Source organism: Falco rusticolus, chromosome 19 (assembly GCF_015220075.1).
Source record: "Falco rusticolus isolate bFalRus1 chromosome 19, bFalRus1.pri, whole genome shotgun sequence".
In the NCBI taxonomy this organism is placed as follows: Eukaryota; Metazoa; Chordata; class Aves; order Falconiformes; family Falconidae; genus Falco; species Falco rusticolus.
Window position 1 is genome coordinate 2,989,656 of NC_051205.1, and position 12,346 is coordinate 3,002,001.

Genomic DNA, 12,346 nt, shown 5'->3' on the forward strand with positions numbered 1-12,346 from the left:
TCGGCGCTCCGGGGTACCGGGCGGGCTCGGGGGTGCCGGTGCCGGGGTACCGGGCGGGCTCGGGGTTACTGGTGCCGGTCCCGGTGCTGGATTGGGGCGGGGCCGCCGGTCCTGTCGCCGGTGCCGGGGTGCCGGGCGGGTTCGGCAGTGCCGATGCCGGTGGCGGGGCGCTGCCCCCCAAGGGTTAATGGCACTCGGGGAAGTTGCCGGGCGGCGGCGCGGCGCGGATTGGCCCGAAGTTGGCGGGGCGGGCCGGGCCGTGCCGAGCCCCGCCGTGCCGGGCCGCCCCCGCCCCCCGCCGGCCCCCGCCCGGCCCCGCCGCCCCCCGCCGCCGCCGGCGGAGCCATGCGCCCCGCGCCGCTGCTCGGGCTCCTGCTGTGGGCGCCGCTGCTGTGGCCGCCGCCGGTGCGCGGCCTCCGCCACCCCGTCCACTGGAACGGCAGCAACCCCAGGTAGCGCCGCCGGCCCCGCCGCCTTTGTGCGCCCCGGGCCCTGCCGAGCCCCGGGCCCGCGCCGCCGGGGGGGTCGGGGCGGCGGGCGGGGGGCTCCCGGGAGGGGCGGAGCCGGCGGGCACCGAGCCACCGGGCAGAGCCGGTGCTACCGAGCCGGTGAGTAGCGCCCGGTGGTACCGCGCCCCCGGGTGGTGCCGAGCCACCGGGCATCCCCGGCAGCACTGAGCCCCGGTGGGCCAGCGAGCAGGTGAGTGTGCCCCGGTGGTACTGAGCCACCGGGCACCCCTGGGTGGTACCGAGCCGGTGAGTACCCTCGGTGGTGCTGAGTACCGAGCGAGTGCGTACCCCCGGTGGTGCTGAGCCCTGAGCAGTAGCGAGCCACCGGGCACCCCTGGGCGTTACCAAGCCGGTGAGTATCCCCGGTGGTGCTGAGTACCAAGCCACCGGGCATCTCTCGCTGGTATTGAGCCAGTGAGTACCCCCAGTGGTGCTGAGCCCCCAGCAGTACCAAGCCACTGGCTATCCCCAGTGGTACCAAGCCCCATGGTGGTACTGAGCTGGTGTGTACCCTGGCAGTGCTGAGCCCCAGGGTGGTACTGAGCCCATGAGTACCCTAGTGGTACTGAGCCCTGGGTAGTACCAAGCCCCAGGTGGTGCTGAGCCCCTAGGCATCCCCAGACAGTACTGAGCCAGTGAGTACCCCTCGTGGTGCTGAGCCCCAAGCAGTACTAAGCTACTGGCCATCCTTAGTGGTACTGAGCCCCAGGGTGGTCCTGAGCCGATGAGTACCCCAGTGGTACTGAGCCCCAGGGTGGTCCTGAGCCGATGAGTACCCCAGTGGTACCGAGCCCCAGGGTGGTCCTGAGCCGATGAGTACCCCAGTGGTACTGAGCCCCAGGGTGGTCCTGAGCCGATGAGTACCCCAGTGGTACTGAGCCCCAGGCAGTGCTCAGCCCCAGGGCATCCCCAGGTGGTACCAAGCTGGTGAGCACCTCCAGTGGTGCTGAGTCCTGAGCAGTACTGAGCCACTAGTCACCCCTGGTGGTACCGAGCCCCAGGTGGTACTGAGCGGTGAGTACCTTGGTGGTGCTGAGCCCCTAGGCATGCCCTTGCAGTAGCAATTTGGTGAGTACCCCCGGTGGTGCTGAGCCCTGAGCACTGCTGGTGGCACTGAGCCCCGTGTGGTATCGAGCAGTACCAAGCAGGTGGGCGGTTCTGGTGGCACCGAGCCCCCAAGGGTGCCAAGCCAGCAGGCAGCCCCGGTGGCACCGAGCCCATGGTGGCATCAAGCCCCCGGTGGTACCAAGCCGGTGGGCACTCCCGGTGGTGCCAAGCCCCCAGTGGTGCCAAGCTGTGCTGAGCCCGGGCACCCACGGTGGTGCTGAGCTTGGGGTACCCACAGGTGGCACTGAGCCCAGGCGCACTTGCCCGGCACGGGGCTGGTGGGCACCAAGCCTGGGGTCACTCTGGGTGGCACCAAGCCGGTGCGTGGCATTGCCAGGACCATGGGTCCCTGTGGCAGATGTGCCCGCTGGTGGGGGGCTGTTGGGCACAGCGCAGCCCCCCCCCCAGCCAGGGGTGCTGCCCACTGGCTCTGCCGCCCTCGGTGGGCTGGGGTCCATCCTCGTCCTCCTCCATTTTAGGCATTTCCCAGCTCGGCACCGCCAGTGAGTGGGGCGGCAGGGTTGGGGTGCTGTGCCGGGGGCTGCACTCCCTCACGGGGGTCTCATGCCCTGGGCACGCACTGAGCAGGGCTGTGGGCACCCACGCTGCCTGCCCCCCCCTGCGGCTGGGAGACGTGGGAACCCACGTGTGGGTGCCCTGGGGGGGGAGGGGGGGGCTGCGTGCCCCTCGCAGGGTCAGGGCAAGGCCTCAGCCCCCAGCAGCTCTCGGCCCTGCCCGGGCTCGTCCTGGCCAGCGTCGCCTGGCGGGATGCTCTGACTCAGCGGGATCCTGCGCCTGGTCCTGTCTTCGAAGAGCCCCCGGCCTTGGGGGGGGTAGCGGGGGCCAGAGCCTCCCCCCCCCGGCTCCACGGCACTGCCAGCCCGGCACTGCCAGCCCGTGATTAATGCGCCGGCCCCTGCTGCAGCTGGCAGGGGGTTGTGCTGGTGTAACCGGTGCCTGTGCCTGCACTGGGGCGGAATGGGGGGGCTGGAGCTGGCCGGGGCCCCTGCAGCAGCCCCGTCCCCAGTAGGACAGGGCAGCCCCTCCAGCAGGGTGGCAGCCCCATCCCTGCCACTGCGCTGCTGGTGAGGCCGGAGCCCTGCCGGTACGTGCCCAGATGTGGGCATGGGGTGGAGGGTGCTGCCCTGCTGGGGCTGGGAAGGGGAGGGGGCTCCTGCTCTCTGTCCTGGGCAGGCAGGACCAAGCGTGTGCACATGCATGTGTGTGTGTGTGTGTGCACGCGTGTGTGTGCCTGCAGAGGTGGCTGCTCCACCCCGGCCTGGCCGCGCGTGCTGTTTGCACAGGCGTGAGCTCATGCCATGCCGGCAGCCACGCCGAAGCCTGCCTGCCCGTGCAGGTACCCACGCCGGGCCCCCTCCCCTGCCTGCCCCGCTGGCGGAGCCCCCCGTGCCCGCTGCCCTGGCCAGCCCCCCTCCCCGTGAGCACCATGCTGGTGCAGGTGGCATCACCGGGGCGGCCCCTCTGGGGTGTCAGTGCCGATCAGTGCTGGGGGCGGTGAGGCGGGCGCCTGGGGCGAGGGGCTTTGTGCCCCCGGCCAGCGTGGCTGGGCTCCCCCCGGCCGCCGCGGCCAAGCCCATTCAGCTCCAGTGGCCTGCGGCTAATCCGAGCTGATGCCTGGTGGCCTGGAGCGGAGACTGGTGCCCAGCAGCTCTTCCGCCAAAAGCACATCTACCTGCTGTGCTGGGGTGGGGGGCGGTGGGGTATCCCTCTGGGGGGGGCAGCGGGACCCCCAGCGCCTGCTCCCCGGCTTGCCCTGCCTGGCAGGTTCCTGCGGGACGACTACACCATCCAGGTGGCCATCAATGACTACCTGGACATCTACTGCCCGCACTACGAGGGGGCTGTGCCCGCCGGCCGGGCCGAGACCTTCACGCTCTTCATGGTGGACCGGGAGGGCTATCGCGGCTGCTACCAGAGCCCCGGCGCCTTCAAGCGCTGGGAGTGCAACCGGCCCCTGGCGCCCTTCAGGCCCGACCGCTTCTCCGAGAAGATCCAGCGCTTCACCCCCTTCTCGCTCGGCTTCGAGTTCCAGCCAGGAGAAACCTACTACTACATCTGTGAGTCCACCCGGGGCGGGGGGCTGTGTGCGGCCGGGGGTGGGTGTCACTGGGGTTGGGGTGGACGGGGGACTGGGGTGAGTGGGGAGGGTCTGGCTGCACCTGAGTGATCCAGGTGCTGGATGCAGCTGGGGTTGGGGTGCATGGAGGAGGATTGGGGTGCACCAGACGAGCAGGGTGCACCAGGATGTGGGTGCATCCAGGGATTGGGGTGCAGCTGGGGATGTGGATGCAGCTGGGGCTGAGATCATGGTGGAGGATTGGGGTGCACAAGGGGGTTGTGGTGCACCCAGGGATGTGGGTGCAGCTGGGGTTAGGATGCACGGAGGAGGACTGGGGTGCACAAGGGGCTCGGTGCATGGAGGATGTGGATGCAGCTGGGGTTGGGGTGCAAGGAGGAGGACTGGGGTGCACCAGACGAGCAGGGTGCACCAAGGATGTGGATGCATCAGGGATTGGGGTGCACAAGGGGTTTGGGGTGCCACCGGGTTTGGGGCATGTGGGAGGGCCAGTGTGTGGCAAGGATCGGGGTGCAGCAGGGCCAGGGGTGTGAGGGGGGTCTGGCTGCGCCAGGGTCTGGGTATAACTGAAGTTGGGGTGAATGGGGGGGCTGGATGCGGGTGGGTTGGGGTGAGTGGGGAGGGTCTGCCTGCACCCGGATGCAGCTGGGGCTGGGGTGCATGGAGGAGGATTGGGGTGCACAAGGAGCTCAGGGTGCATGGAAGATGTGGATGCAACAGGGGTTGGGGTGCATGGAGGAGAACTGGGTGCACTGGGGATGTGGATGCAGCTGTCATTGGGGTGCACGGAGGAGGATTGGGGTGCGCCGAGGATGTGGATGCAGGGCGGTCTGGCTGCACTTGGGGTCGGGGCACATGCAGAGCGGGGTGCACAGGGGAGTCTGGATGCCGTCGGGTGTTGGGGTGCGGGGGTTGCGTTTGGCTGCACCCAGCGATTGGGGTGCACAGTGGAGGGTCGGGGTGCAGGGGCTCATGGTGCGGGGTGGGGGCACGGGGGTGCCGGGCGCGCGGTCCGTCGGCAGGGGGCGCCCCCGGCTCGGCCGTCGGGGGGGCCCGGGGCGGGTGGGGGGGGGGGCAGTGCGGGGGGGGGCCCACTGATGTGTCCCCTCGCCCCAGCTGTCCCCAGCCCCGAGAGCGCCGGGCGCTGCCTGAAGCTGCGCGTCTCCGTCTGCTGCAGAGGCACCAGTGAGTCCGGCTGGGGGGGCGGCTGCACCCCACAGCTCTGGGGTTTCCCCTCCCCTGCCTCTGGGGCAGCCCGGTCCCCTCGGGGGGTACCGGGGCCCCGGTGGTGACACCGCGTGTCTCCGGGGAGCCGGTCACTGACACCGTTGGGGTTTGTTTCAGCTCCAGAGCCAGTGACAGAGGTTCCCAATTCGCAGCCCCGTGGGCGTGGGGGGCCAGAGGGTGAGTATGGGGGAGCTGGGGGGAGGGGGGGGCTGGGGGCTGGCTCGCCCTGACCTCTGCTCCTGCCCTGGCAGATGCCGTGTCCGCCCAGGGCATCACAGCCCCGCTGCAGCCCCGCGCCCCTTGTCTGGTGCTTGCGCTCCTGGCCCTGCTCTGGATCTGACGCTCAGCGCTGCCCATTGAGGGGAGACGGGCTGCTCTGCCCCACCGCCCGCTTCCAGACTCTTCCTCCACTGCCACCCACACCCTCCCCAAAGCCCATGGGGCAGCCCTGGGCCACAACTTGCCCACTGGACCTCCACAGAGCCAAGCCAGGGCTAGGAGCTCCGGACTGGAAGGTGAGGGGGGACAGGGGGCTCCGGGGCAGTGGGTGCCTGGGGGCTGGTCCCCCTTGCTGCACCACAGCATCCCCTGACGGGGCTTTCTTCCTCCCAGGGACCTCGCTTCCCGCCGGCATTGCCGCACATCGGTCCCACCGGCCACCCTGCCCCGGTGCTGGGCTCCCTGCAGCTCAGCGGCCGCCTGCCCCGCCACCTGCTCTGCCCCAGGGCCGTCGCCTCATCTTGTGCCTTCCCCCATGGACCCCCCGCCCCAGGGGGCTGGGGACCCCCAGGCCCCAGAGCAGGGTGGCAGCTCCTCCGGGCGCTGGATGGAGGCAGGTGCCCGGTCCCCTCTGTTGCCTTGTCCTCCAACGAGGACACACTGATCTGTCTTCTGGGAAGACGCTGTCCTCCGTGCTGTCACCAGCCCCTACGGTTTGGTTTTAACCCCTGGTAGTGACTGAGCCGAGCAATACAGTGTTTGCAAGATCGCTGCGCCCTTGGGCTCTGAGCCCCCACCCCTGGCCTCGCGCTGCCTGCGGTCCCCTCCTGCCCACGGTCCTTGTCCCCACAGTCCTCATCCCCGTGGTCCTCATCCCCACAGGGATACTGGGGCATGGGCCAGGGCGGCTGCTCCCCGGGGGTCCCTGCCCCTCTCCCCCAAACCTTTAAGGCCGGGGGGGGGTTAATTGCAGCAATTTGATATTGAGACGTCGGCTCATGTCACAGGGAGAGCTTTAATTACAGATGAGCTGCCTGCAGTTAGCGCCTGCCAGTGGGACCCAGAGCCGGCTGCTGGCGCCTGGGGTGGGATGGGGGTGAGGGGGCGGTGGGGTTGGGTCGCTCACCTGGAGCCCCCAGCTGGGTGCCCTGGGCACCCTTGGGTGGGCTTGGGCAGCCTGTGGGGCAGTGGCCCGCCGTCCGTCTGTCCATCTGCCCGCTGCACACCCCGTTAGGATGCACCACGGAGTGGGGGGCTGCGGGACCCATGGCTGGGCTTTCACCTCTCGCTGATGGGGCACCCAGGTCACGGTGGGGGCCGATCTGGTGGCACTGCTGGGGCCGTGGCTCCAGTGCAGCCACGGGATGGAGCCAGCAGCGGCGCGCCCCAGGCTTGGCTGCCAGCAGAAGGGTTGCTTGAGGCTCCTGCAGCAGCTCCTGGCCCCTCACCCCATGGGTGCAGCCCCCCCGCTGCCCTCCTTGGGGGCCCCAGCCAGGACCGGGCTCCCCATGGTGCTGCCAGCAGCTGGGCGCCCACAGCCCCCTCCCCGCGCAGGCGTTGCCGGCCGCCTGCCGCAGTGGTGCTGGGCACGTCAGACAGGTTTTATGGCTTCTCCGGAGAAACTGCTTGGCAAGAGGCTGAGCAAAAGCATCGACCGCGCTGTGCCCCTCCCCCCTACGCCACTGCCTGCCCTTCCCCCGCTGCACCCCACCCTTGCACAGGCAGGGGCACCCCATCCCCATGGAGGACAGTGGGGCCTGGCTCCACCACGGGGTCCGCAAAGGCCCCCAGGAGTGGGGGTGATACTGGGGGGGAGGGCATACCCAAGGGACCCCTATGTGGGATGCTGGGAGCAGCCGTGTCCCGAGGGATCCCCACGTGGGCATGCTGCGCGGGGGCATCCCCCAAAGGGCCTCCGTGCGGGGATGCTGGGGGTGCCCTGCAGAGCCCCGATGCTGGGATCTGCACCCTGTGGGACACCTAGATGGGTATGCCAGGGTACGCGGTGCCCTGTGGGGACACCCGTGCAGGGACGCTGGGGGGCTGCTCATCTCGCCACCCATGCCCCAGCCCCCTGGGACTTTCCCAGGTGAGGCTGAGGGATCTGGGGGAGACCCAAGGGTGGGTGCCGGGTCCAGGAGCAGTGGGGCCCTGTCCTTGAGCAGGGGTTGCTTGGTATGCGGGAGCCGCTGCTGGCTTCAAATCCCATCGACTTCCAATGAGCAATGCCATCAATAAAAGCTAATTGATGGCACGGCCGCTCCAAATCAGATTCCCCGTCCCCTGAATCGAATTGATGGCTCCGCGCCCCGCAGCCAGCCGCGGCAGAAATTGAATCTATTAAAGGAATAGGCTCCATTAGCCCATCCCTTCTGTCTCGCAATCTCCCTGCCTTGGGGCTCCCCCACCCAAATGCCAGCCCCCCCACCCCCCAGCTCCCCACTGCAACCCATGCCAGCCAGGATGCTCAGCTGCCAGGCCACCCAGGTCCCACTGGGGACAGGAGTGGGGTGAGGGTGCCTGGGTGACCTCAGCCGGTGGGTCTGTGCCCCACGGGGCAGCCCCAGGTGCTGCAGGCGGGTGGGGGTTAAACCCTTGGGAATGGGGAAGGAAAGATTTATCACCGGGACAGAAAACTATGCAAAATGGTAATAGGCAGCCTGGAGATGATGAGAGGGATAAAGAGGCGGTGGGCTGTGCCAACAGCCTTGGGGACACGGTGGCATGGCAGGAGGAGAGATGGATGCGTGGTGTGGCTGTGCCCAGCCCTGTGCCTCGCTCACCACCAGGATGGGGACCATGGGTGCACCATGGCACTGGGACGAGCCTAGGCACAGGCCCCCCAGCCCCGTGGTGCTCCTGGAAGCATGTGAAGAAACTCCTGGCACCAGGTCCCCCAGCCAGCCACGCTGCTGGGGTCCCCCCACACAGCCATGCTGGAACAGGGACCCCAGCAAACCCCAACACCCCGGGCCAGGATGAGGTCACACACCGTGGTCATCCCAAGGGCAGCCTCAGGACACGAGGTGGGACATGGGGCCCATGGCCCCCCTGCCAAGGGCTGGAAGGGAGAAACATGGCCCCCCCAGGCTGGTGGGGCCCATCCCTGCCCATCTTCCATCCATGGGTGTAGGGCAGCAGCGGCAGCCTCCACCCAAGAGCTGCCGAGAGCATCCCAGAGATGGGGAAATGGCTCTGTGTCACCATGGAAACGGGGCCACCGGCTCACCATGCCTAGGGGACATGCTGAGCCGAGGGGACATGAGTGCCAGGCCCCAAGGAGCGTGGCACCACTGGGCACGATGCACTGGTACAGGGCACTGGCCACAGGCTCTGCAGCACCCTGGGCCACACCACAGAGCCCATCACCTGCCTCAGTCCTGCTCCTGCATCCCCCAGCAGTCTTGGGCATGTGGCAGGATGTTACCCCAGCGTGATGCCAATCCTGTGTGTTGCCACCCCAGCCAGGCAGCTCTGCACCACCGCACTGGTGCTCAGCGCTGGGTGCGCAGGGCCAGAGCCGGCTGTTCGTCAAGCAGCCGCCTGATGATGCGCATCGTCAAGGTTATAATTTAGCAAAACACTCAGCAGGGGCTTTGGAGGGAGCCGGCCTGTGCCGGCTAATTAGCCCGAGCCGCACGCACCGAGCCCGCACCTGCCATAGCAATGAGGGCGCATGCACCAGGCGTGCCGGCTCACACCAGCGCAGCACACATGTGCCAGGGCCATTGCATCCCACCCACTCCCATGGGGATGGGGATAGTTGCTGGGTGGGTGGCTGCGTCTCCGATGGCCCATTCCCACTGCTAGGTCGGAGCAGAGGGCACCGCTGCTCACCTCCACTGGCCACAGGCCACGGTGGCAGCTGGCACAGCAGGGAGGGCACGCAGGAGCGTGGGGTGTGCTCACCAGCCTGGCCACCAGCGGGTTTGTGCACCCAGCGCTATGGGCGCAGCAGATGCCTGCATGCATCTCCCATTGTGCACTTGGGTGTCTGCCTGTGCCCGTCCACCTGTGCCCTTGCATGTGCTGGGGTGCCAGCAGCAGCTCGGCAGGGCTGCCCCCTCCCCCCCAGCTGTAATCCTGATGGACAATAATCCTGCTGTGGCAGAGCCGCGATGGGCAGGAGCTGCCCTTGCAGTGGCAGCTCGATTCAGCTGTCGGCTCTGTCGGTGCTGCCTGTACCTGCCACATACCAAAGGTCTGCGGTGCTGGCACTGGCTCTGCTGCGCCCTGGGGTCCCTGCGCTGGCACCCCTCTGCATCCCCGGGGATGGGGATGGTGGCCCATGGGAGTCTCAGCCCACAGTGTGGGACCTACTTCGGGGCGCATGGGCAGCGTGCAGGCAGGGCTCCTGCCTGGGGTTTAAGCCTCTTGTCCTCTTGCCCCTCGTTGGTTTTAATAGAGCTGGGTCTATCCCAGGGCTCTGGGGCTGGCACCGGCCCAGCTGGCAGGAGCAGAGCAGAGCTGCAGCTCAGCAGTGCCTGGGATGGGGGCCGGGACAGTGACGGGTTGGTGTAAACAACATGGGGTTACCCCCGGCACACTGCACCCCCAGGGCAGCCAGGGGCTGGGTTGGTGGGTGCCCACCCAGGGCAGCATCTCCCAAGGGTGCCCACAGTGGGTGCTGCGAGGGTTGGCAGTGGGGCTGGGTGCCAGGGTGTCACCGCAGCCCTGGTACCTGGTAGCCTGGCGGACAGCGGCTCACGGAGCACTGCAGGCACACAGCTCTCGCTACCCCTCCATCCCTCCGGGTGTGTGTTCGGCTGGGGGGGCAGAGGGGCCCCGGCACCGAGGGTTGGAGCTGCGGGCACCGTGCCTGGGCACAGGGTGGAGGTGGGTCCCTGGGTGGGCTGGCAGGCTCGGGCACAGGGGATCCCTCCTCATGGCAGGGGCCCTGGCGGCGCTTCTGTGCCTGCTCCACATGCTCATTGATCTGCCCCATGCTCCTTTGATCATCAGGCTGCTAACGAGCTTCCCTGGCAAAGACCTCGTTAGCCATGCAAGAGCTCAGTGCTGCCTAGCTAGCATCTGGCTAGTGGGCACAGGGCTGGTGGGCCCAGCTCCACCGCGGGCAACCTCCCAAGTCCCTGCCAGTGCCAGCCCGGGGAGAGGGACAGGGACAGGCAGGTCATGGTGGCTGGCAGGAGTGCGGTGTGGCCGGCCAGTGGCCAGAAGCAGGTGCAGCAGGAGGTGGATCGATGTGTTGAATTATTTAGCGAGGGAGCATGAAGTGGCTGCGATGGCAACACCCCACATGGGGCCACGGGGCCACACTCGCACCCAGGCATGGGACCACCCAGATGGGGTGGCTGGGCACCCACTGCCAGGGTCATCTGCCACCTTCTTGGGTGGTGGGTGCTGGTGGCACAGGTCACCCCACTACCCTCAGCACCTCTCTGTGTTCCGTCAGCTGCACCAGGATGTACCCAGGTGGTGCCACCAGCATCACCTGCTCTGTCCCCTGCCGGTACCCAGCTCCCGGCGCCGTGGCATTGCCTGGCAGGCAGCACGGGGCTGCGGCCGCTGCAGCCAGTGGAGGGACCACCCGGGTTTGCTCTGCTTCCTGCCACGTTGCAGCGCCTCAGGTGAGCGCTGAGCCATGGCTGCCCTCACCCCGCACCCCCAGCCCCTCTCACGAGCCTTTTATAAGCGATGCATTATTAAAACTACCCCGTGCCATCGCTCACGGCCAGCATGACGGCGGGCGCCGCATCAAACCTGATGAATATTTCAGGCCCTGAAATCTCCTGCGCCTGCATGCTTTATCCTGAGTCTCCCCCCCCCGCCTGCCTCCCCAATTTATTAGAGTGTTTGCTTCCCCACGCTTCTGCCTAGCACCAAGGGCATGGTGGCACAGGGTCACCATGCGCACCCAGCCCCTCTCCCCAAGCCCAGGCCAGGGGGTCACCCATCATAGTGGCTCCAGCCTGGGATGAGACGGGAATGGGCTGTCCCCGAGGCGTGGGTGGGCAGTGCCGGAGCTGGCTGCACATCCCCAGGGAAAAGCCAGAGCAGCCCCATGCTGCCAAGCTCGGTGCCAGCACGGGATTCCCAGGATGACTCCCAGTTCCCCCAGGACTCCTGTGCCCAGCCCCAGCCCCCATTTGGCACCATCGCCTGCAGGGTCAGGGCAGGAGCATGGGGACAACCTGGGGCAGGTCACAGTGTGGACCTGTCCCCATCACCCCCAGCCTGGCACCCTGTGCCACCCCCTTCCACCTCTGCGGGTGCTCCCAGTCCTGGCGGCAGCAGATGCTAATTGCGGCGTGATCTATGTATGGCGGGAGGAGGATATTGATGCTGCCTGTCACCCCTCGATCGGATTAACATCACTTAGGCCCCAGTAATGGGCATTGCAGAGCTCTGCCACCGGGGCTGGTGGGGCTCTGGCACCACCATCCTGTACCAGCATGGGTGCTGGGTCTGACCTGCCACCACGGGCCAGGTCCCTGCCCAGTCCCACGAATGCGCCACCAGCAGCTCTGTCACCCCTCATGCCTCTCCTGGCACCACTGTGGAGCCACCCTGTGCCCTAGCACCCCAGGGCACCCCGGGGCCGTGCCATGGTGCCATGCACACAGCTGCCAGCGCAGTGATGCCCCGAGGAGCCCCTGCACATGCCAACAGCTCTGGCACACGTGCTGCCGTGCACACCCCCGTGCACTCACCCTCGGGCTACACATGGCACCCTGGGTGCAGGCAGCGACGGCAGAGCTGGTGTGGTGTTGGCACCAGTGGCCACTGGGGCTGAGCCCCAGCGATGCTGCAGGGCCCTGCCAGGGCTCTGGTGAGGGCACACCTGGGGTGTGTGTCCCCTGGGGGTCTGGGGTGTGCAGTGGCCCTGTGCCTGCTGTGCGCTGCGTGCTCCTGCAGCTGATGGAACAGCAGAGCTCAGTGCGGGGCATTTATGGCTCCTTGTGGTGTAGCCACACGTGCCATCACCCCTGTGCTCAGCTCTGCATTGCTGCTCTGCCCACTGCCACCACTGACTGCCTGGGTCTGATGGGGGGGCAGCGGTCTGTAGCCCCCACCCCAGCTGGTGTCTCCTGCAGCCTCTGAAGCCCCCAGCCACTGTGGAGGGGACACTGGGGCGGCACAACCGGGGTGCAGGGAGCACCAGGCTCCAGGGCAGGCAGGGAATGGGCCAGCGGGGAGCTGAGTACTGGGACCAGTAGCTACAGAC

The 12,346-nt window shown here is 67.9% G+C and overlaps 1 protein-coding gene across 1 annotated transcript; it reads left to right on the forward strand.

The window, feature by feature from the left end:
• The first annotated feature begins 326 nt into the window (after positions 1 to 326).
• On the forward strand, positions 327 to 6,199 carry EFNA4 (ephrin A4). Its single transcript, XM_037371115.1, has 6 exons — positions 327 to 452; positions 3,402 to 3,694; positions 4,831 to 4,899; positions 5,059 to 5,118; positions 5,193 to 5,456; positions 5,554 to 6,199. Exons 1-5 carry the CDS (start codon positions 346 to 348, stop codon positions 5,279 to 5,281), a joined length of 618 nt encoding a protein of 205 aa, XP_037227012.1. The 5' UTR covers positions 327 to 345; the 3' UTR covers positions 5,282 to 5,456; positions 5,554 to 6,199.
• Positions 6,200 to 12,346: the final 6,147 nt, after the last annotated feature.